This window comes from Podarcis raffonei, chromosome 1, assembly GCF_027172205.1.
Source record: "Podarcis raffonei isolate rPodRaf1 chromosome 1, rPodRaf1.pri, whole genome shotgun sequence".
Taxonomy (NCBI): Eukaryota; Metazoa; Chordata; class Lepidosauria; order Squamata; family Lacertidae; genus Podarcis; species Podarcis raffonei.
This window is the reverse complement of record NC_070602.1, coordinates 10,979,125-10,992,336: the sequence shown is the minus strand read 5'-3', so window position 1 is coordinate 10,992,336 and position 13,212 is coordinate 10,979,125. Positions and strand designations below refer to the sequence as shown.

General features: G+C 46.4%; 2 protein-coding genes across 2 annotated transcripts in view; both read right to left on the bottom strand.

The window, feature by feature from the left end:
• PPP1R36 (protein phosphatase 1 regulatory subunit 36) overlaps positions 1 to 13,212 on the bottom strand; it is a 75,569-nt gene that overhangs the window by 43,399 nt on the left and 18,958 nt on the right. The window lies entirely within an intron of this gene.
• HSPA2 (heat shock protein family A (Hsp70) member 2) lies at positions 4,944 to 7,501 on the bottom strand. The gene has a single exon (XM_053405084.1). The coding sequence runs from the start codon at positions 7,242 to 7,244 to the stop codon at positions 5,340 to 5,342; it is 1,905 nt and encodes a 634-aa protein (XP_053261059.1). The 5' UTR covers positions 7,245 to 7,501; the 3' UTR covers positions 4,944 to 5,339.

Genomic DNA, 13,212 nt, shown 5'->3' with positions numbered 1-13,212 from the left:
TATTATATTATATTATATTATATTATATTATATTATATTATTATTATTTTCTTGTTTATACCCCGGCCATCTGGGTTGCTTCTAGTAAAATATAAAAAATAATAAGATGTCAGACATTAAAAACTTCCCTAATGTTTTCTAAATGTTTCAGATGTTTTCTAAACGTTGTGTAATTCTTTATCTCCCTGACATGGGAGGGCATTCCAAAGGGCAGGCGCCACTGCCGAGAAGGCCCTGTGCCTGGTTCCCTGTAACTTGACTTCTCACAGTGAGGGAACCGCCAGAAGACCCTCAGAAGTGGACCTCAGCTGAACGATGGGGGTAGAGATGCTCCTTTTTGCAGAATAAATATCGTTAAGAGCCTATTGAACTCTGGTGCAATGGGTCATTGCATCTGGCTGTTAACCAGAAGGTTGGTGGTTCAAGCCCACCCAGAGACAGCAGTGGGCAAGATTCCTGCACTGCTGGGGTTGGACTAGATGACCCCTGGTATCCTTTCCAACCCTATGGTTTTATGAAATCTATGGAACTCACGCAAAAACCTGTAATTCTCAAGGATTTCCTTAGCAGCAAATAAAATAGCTCACAATAAATTATTGCTGAAATTATTCCTACGCCCCAGCACATGATTAGGCCTCCTTTTCGCCCCAAAGGTTTGTCAGAATTCGGCATTTATGCATGCATGCAAACTAAATAGCCTGCTTTCACCAGAAAAGGACTAAGGGTAGCTTATGGCAAGCAATAGGAAAAAAATATCAAAACCAATGTTAAAGCTTCAAAAATGTAAAGGCAGCCCACACCAGTAGATTTGGGGGGGGGGGAGCTGGTAAAAGCCATTAAAAGGATTCCACATACAACAACAACAACAACAACAACAACAACAACAACAACAACAACAACGACAATAATAATAATAATAATAATAATAATAATAATAATAATAATAATAATAATTTATTTGTACCCCGTCCATCTGGCTGGGCTTCCTCAGCCACTCTGGGCAGCTTCCAACAAAATATTAAAATACAGTAATGCATCAAACATTAAAAGCTTCCCTAAACAGGGCTGCCTTAGATGTCTTCTAAAAGTCTGGTAGTAGACTTCTGGTGGGAGGGTGTTCCACAGGGCAGGTGCCACTACTGAGAAGGCCCTCCACCTGGTTCCCTCTAACTTGGCTTCTCACAGTGGGGGAACCACCAGAAGGCCCTTGGCGCTGGACCTCAGTGTCCAGGTAGAGTGATGGGGGAGCATGAAGCTGTCCCATACAGGGACCAATCCTGCAACCTAGGCATTACCATGAGAGCAGAGGTTTTACCTGGTTCTGGAAAGATGACGCCAGGTGAACATCTCTAAGGAGAGAATTGCATAATTTCAGTGTTACCACAGAAAAGCACCTCTCTCCAATAGTTACCTGTCTAACTTGAAAGGGGGGGTACCTTAGAAGGGCACATGAAGTTCTTAATTGAGGAGTGGGTTCATATAGAAGATGATCCTTAACCTTCTTCAAACCCAGGCCACTTAAAGCAGGCAGGACTGACTGCACAATCCAAACCTAAAATCCAGCAGGGTGTGAGGATTTGGGTTTGCTGCCTCTTGGGCTGCCTACATTGCTGCTAAGTCCCCCGCCCACCCCCTGCAAAATAGGAGCATGGTGAGGGCATGGCAGGAAATGGGGCCCAATCCTCAAAACATAGGCCCATGTTCACCTGCCAGCTCGGCCAGTAGCACCCCCTCGCAGAGGCTTCTGAAAAGCTTTTGGAAAAGGAGCAAGTTACAATGGCTTTCTGATTGCTCTATATTATAAGAATCAGAATCAGACCAAGTACTGCCAACACTTACTGGCAGCACCTGTCCAGGGGTTCAGGCAGGGAGCATTCCCAGCCCTCTCTAGAGGGATGGAATCCAGGACCTTTCACATGTAAGGCACAGTCCCTACCACAGCAATAGCTTGTGTCCTTCCCACAAGCTATTGCTGAACTACAACTGCCATTAAACCCAACCACTGGTCATGCTGGCTGGGCATGATGGGAGTTGTAGTTCAACATCTGGGAGGGCCACAGCGTAGCCACATCAATTTAAGGCTTTCGAGGACAAAAGTAGAGCTTTGAATTGAGCCCAGAAGAAGTGGAGGCAGTAAAGATATTTTAGTACAGCTGGATTAATGTTCCTCGCTCTCCTAAAAGGGCTCTGATGACTTCAGTTCCAATTTCTGGTACCCAAAATCTGATTTCCTTTCTTTCTCCTCCTCCTCCACCCCACTTTCATAGGTTTTCTTGATGCCTTTACTGTCATGTAAACAGAAACTCCTTCAACGATAACACTTGAAAAGAGCAAGCAACATCAAGCCTGTCTGCTCTCATCCCAATGGGTGTGTCAAGCATTTCTGTTCCAGCGAGGGTATGAAATCTCTTTTACCACATTTGGAAGCCGCAAGAGCCTGACTAAGGGAGTAAATCCCACTGAAGTCCACATGGCAAGGTTTGGTCTAGCCCTCTGTAAAGCCTAGAATCTGAAAAGTTTCACCAAATGCCAGAAGAGGCTGCCTCTCCTTACCAACATGCCCCTAATTATATTGTAACTTTCTGGAGATTTTAATTCTAAGACACGTTGGGAGCCAATCTTAGTTGAAATCAGGGTATAAATATAAACACAGACTACCTGCAATATATGTACAGCTCTGTAGCCTAGTATGGAGGTGCTCAGATTCTTCCGATACTGATGAGAACACAGAACAGCCATCTTGCGGAAGCCTATCAGGTCTAGCTTAGCAATAGGAAACTGCAACTGTCTACACACTATATATTTGAAGTTCATGACTCCCCACTCCCAAGAATCCTGGGAACTGTAGTTGGTTAAGGTGCTGGGAATTGTAGCTCTGTGGGGGTAAACTACATTTCCCAGGGTTCTTTGGGGAAGGATTTGTGCTTTAAATGTATGGTGTGAATGCCGTTCCTTTCTGCTTCATGTAGGCTGTTAATAAAGAAAGATGGCTTCTTACAATAGTTTAATCTGGATCGACAGGAAAAAAGGTGGCTGGGCAGGGGAGCAAGTAGAGGCACCTATCCTCCAGTGAACTTAATTGATCAGTTCATAGTAGCGTGTGAGAATCTATTGTGTTCCAGAATCTCTCAGTAGGGGGGCACTTAGATTTACCAGAAGCATCCTCAAAATCAGCCTCCCAGGAGCTCTCCAGATGTTTGGGACTACAACTTCCATCGGTCCCAGCCAACATGGCTGTATGATGACACAGGTGGCATGAAGGCTAATAAGCAGATCTGCCCCAATCAGCCAAGCATCATATAGCCATCCTAGCTGGGGCTGATGTGAGTTGTGGTCCTCAACATCTGGAGGGCTCCTGCTTGGCAGAGGCTGCTCAGAACATACAGTATATGCAGCCTTAAGATGGAACCAGCTGTGTGGGTTGTTTCAAGGAAAACAAACATTGAAAAAGCAACATTGGTAGGTGTGCTACTTGCCACGCAAAGCATGAAAAAGGCACCCCTGCCAAAATCTCATCTATACCTATATTTAAAAAGTATGGGAATCCTCCCACCCATTATTTTATCGTAACCCTATAAGGAAAATGAAAAACAAAACTAAGGACTTGGCATATGCTAGAAAGTGTTCTCCACTTCAGACAGACTTTACTAACAGTAACTAGGCTGTAAAAATACCTATGCAATAGGACAATGAAAAATACCTATGTAGGTAGTAACCTAGATTTAAGTTTTAGCTGTGCTGTGATTAGCTGTTACAAATAATACCTCCCTACGTACCCACCCACACTGTACTCGGTTCCATTTCTAGGTCATTCACCAAGGCTCCTGGATCCAGTCTGTTTGGGGAATCCTTGGATTGAACTGATAATATCCAGTATTATGATTTTTTAAAGGTATTTGAGAAGTGGTCATTTTTTCCTTCCAGATATAGAAACCACATTCAGCTACCTAGTCTTTCATTCAAGAATCTTCCAGTTAAACCATCCCAGCAGGACCTTGTCAATTTTACCATAAAATCAGTTAAACCCGAGTTTGCTACAGCCCTTGATTTCACCATATGTGGACAAGATCAGCACACAACACAGAGTTCTTCTGCTCCACTAGCTAAGCAGTTTTACAAGCTGTTAACTTTAAATATTTTACAAGGGTCACCACCAGCAGTTGGGAAGTTATTACTTCATGAGAAACTAGAATCTCCCCAAAATAGTTCTTACGATTTTGCTATTCTGACCCCATTTGTTTCATCCCTTCAGAGAGATAAGATACCAAAACCAGTTTATGCAAGCATTTGCATCTGGCTCCACCTTGTTAGCAAACTGTTTTTATGCTGTTGTCAGCTCCTGAGCTGGTTTGATTACATAGTAAAGCTAATTATAAAGGAAAGCTCCTCTATTAAGTATTCTTTTTAATAAGGCTCTTTAGTTTCCCTGATGTATGAAACCAATTAGCTTTGGACTCTGCCAGAAGTAAAACACTTAAGCTGTTGAAAGGATCTCTGTTTTATGACATTAGACCAGCTGGCAATTGTGCAGAAATCTTTAACCCGTGATAATTTTTAGTTTTAAAGATAATCACAGCAAGACTTAACTGCAGTTAACTGGGTGCCACTTTTTCTAACAGCTCCTGTACCTTTAACAACTGCATTACTGAGAAGTGACTTGAAAATCATGTCCCAGTACGTATATATATATATATACAGTGATAGAAAGGTTTACCTACTGCATTTCTGTCTGGGGTTTTTTTAAATCAAGGATAGTGGCAAAGTTGTGCCAAGTAGTAACAGACTAAGCCAGACCACCAATAAAATATTCTGCCTGTAACCCAACAATCATTTCAGGAGGAGTGCAAGTGCTTAACTATTTTCCCAACTAGAGCACTTAAACCCACAGTTGCTACCGCTTCTATCCCATAAACCATTTACTTTTAAAATGAAAAAGGAGGGTATTGTTAAGCTTCAAGTAACTTTTTATTACCAAAATTTTAAAATAACCAGACCAAATAGTTACAAAAAAAGGTAAAACCTTTCTTTGGGGTATGTTTTAACATTTTCCATGCTCTCTTGAAATGTTTCTCCCTCAATTGTAATGCTCAAGTAGATACTTTAAAAAACAGTGAACATAAAGAAACAGAAATCTACAGACTAGCATGGATATCTGAATACAAAGACAAACATTATCTGCAACAAACTTTTAAGCTGGCTTTTCTTCCCCTGGCAGAGAGCAAGTTAACAACCTCCTCCCATACACACCCACAGGAAAATCCCTCCAGCAATGGCACTGACTGAAGAAAAAGGGAAGAGCAGAAGATGGCAATTGCTCTTATAGTCCAGTCTATGGTAGTTTAGTCTACTTCTTCAATGGTGGGCCCACCGCCTGGAGCCCCCGCAGCTCCTCCAGCACCCTGGTACAGTTTAGCAATGATGGGGTTGCAAAGCTTCTCCAGCTCCTTCTGCTTGTGCTCAAATTCTTCCTTCTCAGCCATCTGGTTGCGGTCGAGCCAGCTGATCACTTCCTGACACTTCTCAAGCACCCTCTGCTTGTCCTGCTCACTAATCTTGCCTTTCAGCTTGTCATCTTCCACCGTCTGCTTGATGTTGTACGCATAGGACTCTAGGGCATTCTTGGAAACCACCCGTTCCCGGTTGGACTCATCCTCTGCCTTGTAACGCTCTGCTTCCTGGACCATACGGTCAATGTCGTCTTTGCTGAGGCGGCCCTTGTCATTAGTAATTGTGATCTTGTTCTCTTTGCCGGTGCTCTTGTCCACCGCTGTGACATTGAGGATGCCATTTGCGTCAATGTCAAATGTGACCTCAATTTGAGGAACACCGCGGGGGGCTGGCGGGATACCCGTCAGGTCAAACTTGCCCAGCAGATTATTGTCCTTGGTCATGGCCCGCTCGCCCTCATACACCTGCACCAGCACACTGCTCTGGTTGTCTGAATAGGTGGTGAAGGTCTGGGTCTGCTTGGTGGGAATAGTTGTGTTGCGTTTGATCAAGGCGGTCATCACACCACCAGCTGTCTCGATACCCAGCGACAGCGGTGCCACATCAAGAAGCAGAAGGTCCTGCACATTCTCGGACTTGTCCCCCATCAGGATAGCAGCCTGCACAGCAGCGCCATAGGCCACAGCTTCATCGGGATTGATGCTTTTGTTGAGTTCTTTGCCGTTAAAGAAGTCCTGCAGCAGCTTCTGGATCTTAGGGATGCGGGTGGAGCCACCGACGAGCACAATCTCATTGATTTGCCCTTTGTCGAGCTTGGCATCACGCAGGGCCTTCTCCACAGGCTCAAGGGTGCCACGGAAAAGATCGGCATTGAGCTCCTCAAAGCGGGCACGGGTGATGGACGTGTAGAAGTCAATCCCATCAAACAGCGAGTCAATCTCAATCGAAGCCTGGGTGGAGGAGCTGAGGGTGCGCTTGGCTCTCTCGCAGGCTGTGCGCAGCCGCCGGACTGCCCGCTTGTTGCCAGCGATGTCCCGCTTGTGCTTGCGCTTGAACTCCTCCACAAAGTGGCTCACCATGCGGTTGTCAAAGTCCTCCCCGCCCAGGTGAGTATCGCCTGCGGTAGACTTCACCTCAAAGATGCCGTCTTCGATGGTCAGGATGGAGACGTCAAAAGTGCCACCTCCCAGGTCAAAGATCAGCACGTTCTTCTCACCGGCGCCGCTGCCTTTCTTATCCAAGCCATAGGCGATAGCGGCTGCCGTGGGCTCATTGATGATACGCAGCACGTTGAGCCCCGTGATGGTGCCAGCGTCCTTGGTGGCTTGGCGCTGCGAGTCGTTGAAGTAGGCAGGCACCGTGATGACAGCGCTCTGGACCTTGCGCCCCAGGTAAGCCTCGGCTATCTCCTTCATCTTGGTCAGCACCATAGAGGAGATCTCCTCAGGGAAGAAGGTCTTTATCTCCCCCTTGTACTCCACCTGCACCTTTGGCTTCCCTGCCTCGCTCACCACACGGAAAGGCCAGTGTTTCATGTCGGACTGCACGGTGGGGTCGTCGAATTTGCGGCCGATGAGGCGCTTGGCGTCAAAGATGGTGTTGTTGGGGTTCATGGCCACCTGGTTCTTGGCTGCATCCCCAATGAGGCGCTCGGTGTCCGTGAAGGCCACATAGCTGGGCGTGGTGCGGTTGCCTTGGTCGTTGGCGATGATCTCCACCTTCCCATGCTGGAAGACCCCCACGCAGGAGTACGTGGTGCCCAAGTCGATGCCTATGGCAGGCGCTTTGCCCGACATGGTTGCAGGAACGCGGTTAGGTACCTCTCGAAAGCTCCGCCGACTGGAAAGTCACTCACGGTAGTGGTTTTGGCTGTATCTCGCCCGCCGCTTCGCTCACAACGAACGCTCTCGCTTCGGCTCTGAGGTGCGATCTGCCGTTGCCGTCGCCTTCGCCTCAGTTTTTATACCCGCGGCGCTCCCGCTTCTGGAACCTGCCAGAACGCGCTCGGCCAATCGTGACGCACACCGCGGACCTCTGACCAATCGCTCCGCTATGCCTCCTTCCCGCCTCTGCTCGTCCCAACCAGAAGCTTCCACAGGGCTCGAGATCGGACGGAGAGGATTGATGTCACCGGCAACCAATAGGGGCTCGGAGGGACGAAAGGGTTGGCTCTTCGAGACGCCTTCTGGGCGGCCGTTATGCAAAACAGCTCGGGTGCCTCCCCTCAGCGCCTCGCGACCAGAAAAAAAAGTCCCGTCATCTTTCTACTTAACTTTGAAGCTCGAGCGCCTTCTACTTGCTTCTAACGGCGTCGGGAACATTCGAAGAGCGCGCTCGGGGGAGCGGGGGGAGCGATGACGCAGCAGGATGACGAGAAAGGGGCAGTTGACTGAGGGAGATAAAATAACTGAAATAAAAGCAGTATTTGAGGGAAGGGTTGCTGCTTTAAAGGAAAAAAAAGAAGGTCACCCTGAGTCCCCAACATCGTGTTTCAGGCTCACCTTCCAATGCTGTAGTTGTAGCAGGAGAAAAGACGGTCTCTGAGCACGTCCAGAGTGCATTTGTCCTCACCTCACATTTAAACGTCATAACTAACTGGCACTTTCAAAATGGAGCCTTTTTTGAGAGACTAATATAACATACCTTTTGTCAACCTGGTGCCCTCATGCTGACTTGGTGAGGATTGTAGTCGAAACAGAGGGCAGCAGGTTGGGGAAGGCTGTGCCATAATTCACTTAAACTGAGGTATCTCTTTTTCTCTCTCAATTTCCAAAATGAAGAAGCAACAAGCAAAAAATAATAAAGTATGTTTTCCCACACTAGGCAAAGTACAGAGAAAGCAAACAGAGAGATTTTAGTTTATTCTTCTCTCCCCCAGGGAGGGATTCAATAACATGCAATAAACTGAATCTATTTCAATTGTGCAGAATGAAAGTGTTTTGTCATCCTAGTGCAACAAATTATGATTATTATTATTATTTAAAAAACAGACTTTGCAGTTACAGAAGTGATGGGAAAACACTGAAAAGTGAGGGGTGAACAAATGATTGACAGGCAGACACCTAAGCACCCCAAAAGCAAATCAGGATGAATGAAGGTGAATGTTCATTGTATATAACCATTCTGTAAGCAAATTGGAATACATGCTTAGTAAATACCAGAATATAGCCTAACCAGGATAAATACACTGCTGCTTCAAGGCAAGCAAAAGCAAGCTTTTAATACTGACATCTGTTACCATGCCATTATTCAGTCCTGAGATGCGTGAAGGGGTGAGGACATTTGCAGCCAAGCATTTTCCGCAAGCGACCACATAGTTGGCCCTGTGCGTAAAGGAATTATGGCTTTCCAAGGGCTTTCTTTCAAAGCTAGATCAGGACTCCCAGCCCCAAAGAGCAATACAGATGAAGGCAGAGGCAGCAAGTGCCTGAAGTGAAAGAGGGTCGATAAAGGAAAATAAACACAAAGCAAGGAAAAGGTACAAATTTGGGCAAGGGCCAGTGCACAATTTAGGCTGCTAGCGATTTCAGTATGGCTGTGGTAGGTAGCTGAAATATCCGTGCTCACAGGTGATTCCTGGGAATAAACACTAGGGGACAACAGTTGCCTTCATGCCTTGCTTGTAAACCTTTGCAAAGGCATCTTGATGGCTGCTGTTGAAACAGAGGCATACAGGCTGAACAGGACAGGACAACGGGTGGTTAATATGGAGAAAGTGGTGGAGCAGGATGTAAGAATAACGATGGTGGATCTGAAATGTCAGCATTTGGAGGGGAGGACAGCAACGTGTGCAGCAATTAGTGGAAAGGGGTAATATTGAGATAGGCTTTAGAACAGGCATAGGCAAACTCAGCCCTCCAGATGTTTTGAGACTACAACTCCCATCATCCCTAGCTAACAAGACCAGTGGTCAGGGGATGATGGGAATTGTAGTCTCAAAACATCTGGAGGGCCGAGTTTGCCTGTGCCTGCTTTAGAAAGAAATTGGGCAGCAACCCAAGGTGAAAAGTGACAACCAAAGAGGAAAAAGGAGACAAGCAGTACTGTGCTTTAAAGTTCCTGATTTATAGCGTGGGGCTCACTTTTCTAGCCTGCAAGCCACAGTTTGTAATTCTTATAAATTCAGCTGAATGTCAAATACCATCTTTAAGCAAACAAAGAGCTAGAGAGGAACTTGACCTTTTTTGGTTGTGATGCAAGAATTCCATGACACTCCTTAGTGAGAAACCAGAAAGGAAATTTGGTCACTTCTGTGGGGGGTGGGCAGGGGTCCAGCTTAAAAGGCATCCAGAAAGCATGCGATGTTGCAGACTCTTTTAAATCTTTCCCTTCTACTGACATGTAAAATGGTAGGCTGAACAGTATTCATTTACACATTCTATAACCACTACTTGTTCATAGTTTTTTCATGTGAAAGTGCCTCCATTTCATTAGTAGTATGACTTGGTCTCTTTAGTATGGTCTCTTTAGTATGACTTGGTCTCTTTGGAATACTCCCCCCCCCCCCGAGATTATGGAGCATTAGGGTAGGAGATGGCGCTAACCCGGAACAGGTCTCTGCAAGTTTAGAAGCCAGGCAAGAGTTCATTGCAACAACTTTTATTGGTGGCAAATCAATATATTTTGTAGCAGACCACTTTTAAGCCAGCATTCCCCAGAGGCACAGTGTGTCTGGCTGTTAACCAGAAGCTTGGTGCTTTGAGCCCACTCAAGGATAGCTGTGGGCAGGATTCCTGCACTGCAGGAGGCTGAACTAGATGGCCCATGGGGTCTCTTCCAACTCTACAAATGCTGTGATTTCCTTTGGAGAAAAATTCCAAATGCGTTTAGCCAGAAACATTTTGAACTCATTTAGACAATATTTTCCTAAGTAACAGCACAGTCCTAGATATGTCTAAGCCCCACTGAGTGTGGGAAGGGCAAACAGTGCCACTGAAAGAGTACTGGGGCACAAGGACACCAGTAACTGTGCATATCCAGCCCCTGACATTCTTGTGCGCACATGGAGACTCACTCTTTGGTGTGTGGGAGTGGGTCACAATTAGGGCATTGCTCTTTTTGCATAGGTTTAACTGTGACAATACGGGACGCGGGTGGCGCTGTGGGTAAACCACAGAGCCTAGGACTTGCCGATCAGAAGGTTGGTGGTTCAAATCTCCGTGACGGGGTGAGCTCCCATTGCTCGGTCCCTGCTCCGGCCAACCTAGCAGTTCAAAAGCACGTCAAAGTGCAAGTAGATAAATAGGTACCGCTCTGATGGGAAGGTAAACAGCGTTTCCGTGTGCTGCTCTGGTTCACCACTTAGTCATGCTGGCCACATGACCCGGAAGCTGTACGCCGGCTCCCTCGGCCAATAAAGCGAGATGAGCGCCGCAACCCCAGAGTCGGTCATGACTGGACCTAACAATCGGGGGGAAACCCGTATTTACCTTTAAACGCACACTGATAAAAGTAGTTGCAGCTGATGTCACCTGTCTTTCTTCTGGTTCTCACGCTCCTCCCTCTTTCTTTTTATTTTATCTATATCCCACCATTTTCCTCCAAGGAGCTCCCAAGTGGTGTATATGGTTCTCCCCCTCCTCATTTAATCCCAACCACCCTGTGAAGTAGGTTGAGATGAGAGGCAATGGTTGGCCCAAGGTCACCCAGTGAGCTCTATGGCCTAGTGGGGATTTGAACCTTGGTCTTCCAGGTCCTGGTTCAGCACTCTAACCACTACACCACACTGCCTCTGAAAATAGAGAAGACTATTTAAAGACAACAGCAAGGATTTGAACTCACAGACTCTGGGTATGAAGGAAGGTCTGATGAGCAGGATGCCTCATTTACCTCCTGTTTTAGAGGCTAGGGTTGGTTGGGTGAAAGGACCGGGGGATGAACAGAGGGAAGCAGCCCCTGCCACTTCATTTTCCAAGTTGTCTTGAGGGCATTTAAAGTTACAAGCTGACAACTATTTGCCAGGAAGTCAGATTAGGAACTTTTGAATAAGTATTAAGGCAAGGAACTGATAAACACAGGTTCACTTTTGTGCTGCATGATTGACTTTTCTTTGACGAGCCCAGATTTAACACTAACCAAAACTAAATATATAAATCACTTGTTTCAGGAAGGCTCACACTGCCTCAACAGTGGCAGAACCTGCCTGCTTACAAACTACATAACCTAGGTCAAGACAGCAACAGGATTGCTACTTTTGGCAGGTAGAATTTCAACAGATGCAGTTGTGGAATTTCTGCCTCCAATGCTGCTGTTAAATGCACAAAGCTGCCTTCTGTAAACAAGTTGGCAACCACACAGCCCATGAGTCGATACAAATTACCAGAAGCACTGTAGCTATTTGAATAGTAAATCGTATCAATTTGTCTTTCTGGGAGTTTTACAAGCTTAGTGGGTATTTCTCAAAGAGAAAATCAGTAACAGCTGACAAGCTTCCCAGAAAGTTGTCCACCACTACTGATTTTCTCTGCAGTAATATCTTGTTGCAAGGGAACAATGCAGCGTGCATTCTCAGCTCACCTTTGGGGACTGTGAGGCCCAAGAGCCCAAGCCAGCTCTTCCCATGTACTCTTTCGCACCTTAGAAAATGCTCCAGAGTGCCCCGCAACATGCAGCCGTTTTATGGCAGGGCCTTGGTAGCAGCCAAGCCAGTATGGAAAATGCTCATTATAGAGGCACAGCCATATTTCAAATGGATCACATCAAAGAGTAAAGAGATACAGTGGTACCTCTGGTTACGTACTTAATTGTTCCAGAGGTCAGTTCTTAACCTGAAACTGTTCTTAACCTGAAATACCACTTTAGCTAATGGGGCCTCCCGCTGCTGTCGTGCCGCCACCATGCAATTTCTGTTCTCATCCTGAAGCAAAGTTCTTAACCCGAGGTACTACCCAGTATTTCTGGGTTAGTGGAGTCTGTAACCTGAAGCATATGTAACCTGAAGTGTATGCAACCCGAGGTACCACTGTATACCATATGGCCAAAGCAGGTCTTGGTTTTTTACGGGCATAGTCCATTGATGAAAGCTGTATGAATTAGCTGATCAGTACAGTTGCCTGCTACCATGGGAACAGCCAGGCTGCTCCTACGCCTTTAACAGCAGGCTGAACAGGCAAAATTTATCACATCACAGGAAGACACATTATCCCATTCTAATGTCTGCAATCAAGTTGCTGTTAAAGGCACAGCTACACACTGAAATATCACCAGTTGAAACCCCCCCTTTCTCTACCCATGGTTTGCTACAGAGTCCCTTTGCTAAAAATGCCCTCCAACACACCTTGTGTTGCTAAATGGGACAGGTGCCAGTTTGACCCAGGAGGACCTCTGGTTGCCAACCCCTGCTAGGTATAAGACCGGAACAAACTGCAGCATACAGAGCACATATTGTGGCCTGTTACATTCTCTCAAGAGCTCCCAGTGTTTGCAACAGTAAGCAAGAGGCCTCTGAAATCCGCAATGGGCCCAGTTTGGCTTGCTGACCCGACCCACAAGGCCTGCTGACCCGACCCACAAGTGTCAGCAAATACTGTTGAGCCTTATGGAACCCACCTCAGAGGCCCAGTTCATTCGCTCACTTAACTTGGCTGGCCAATGTCTTCATATGGCAGATCAGCAGGTGCATCCTCTGCCCTGCACCAGTCTTTATCCTCTGCCCTGCACCAGGCAATATCATGGACACAGCACAATAGGCATGACCACCAACTGCAGACTTCAGGTCCCACAAAGGTGTTGGCAACTGGACAGGTTTATTAATGTGGGTTTCAT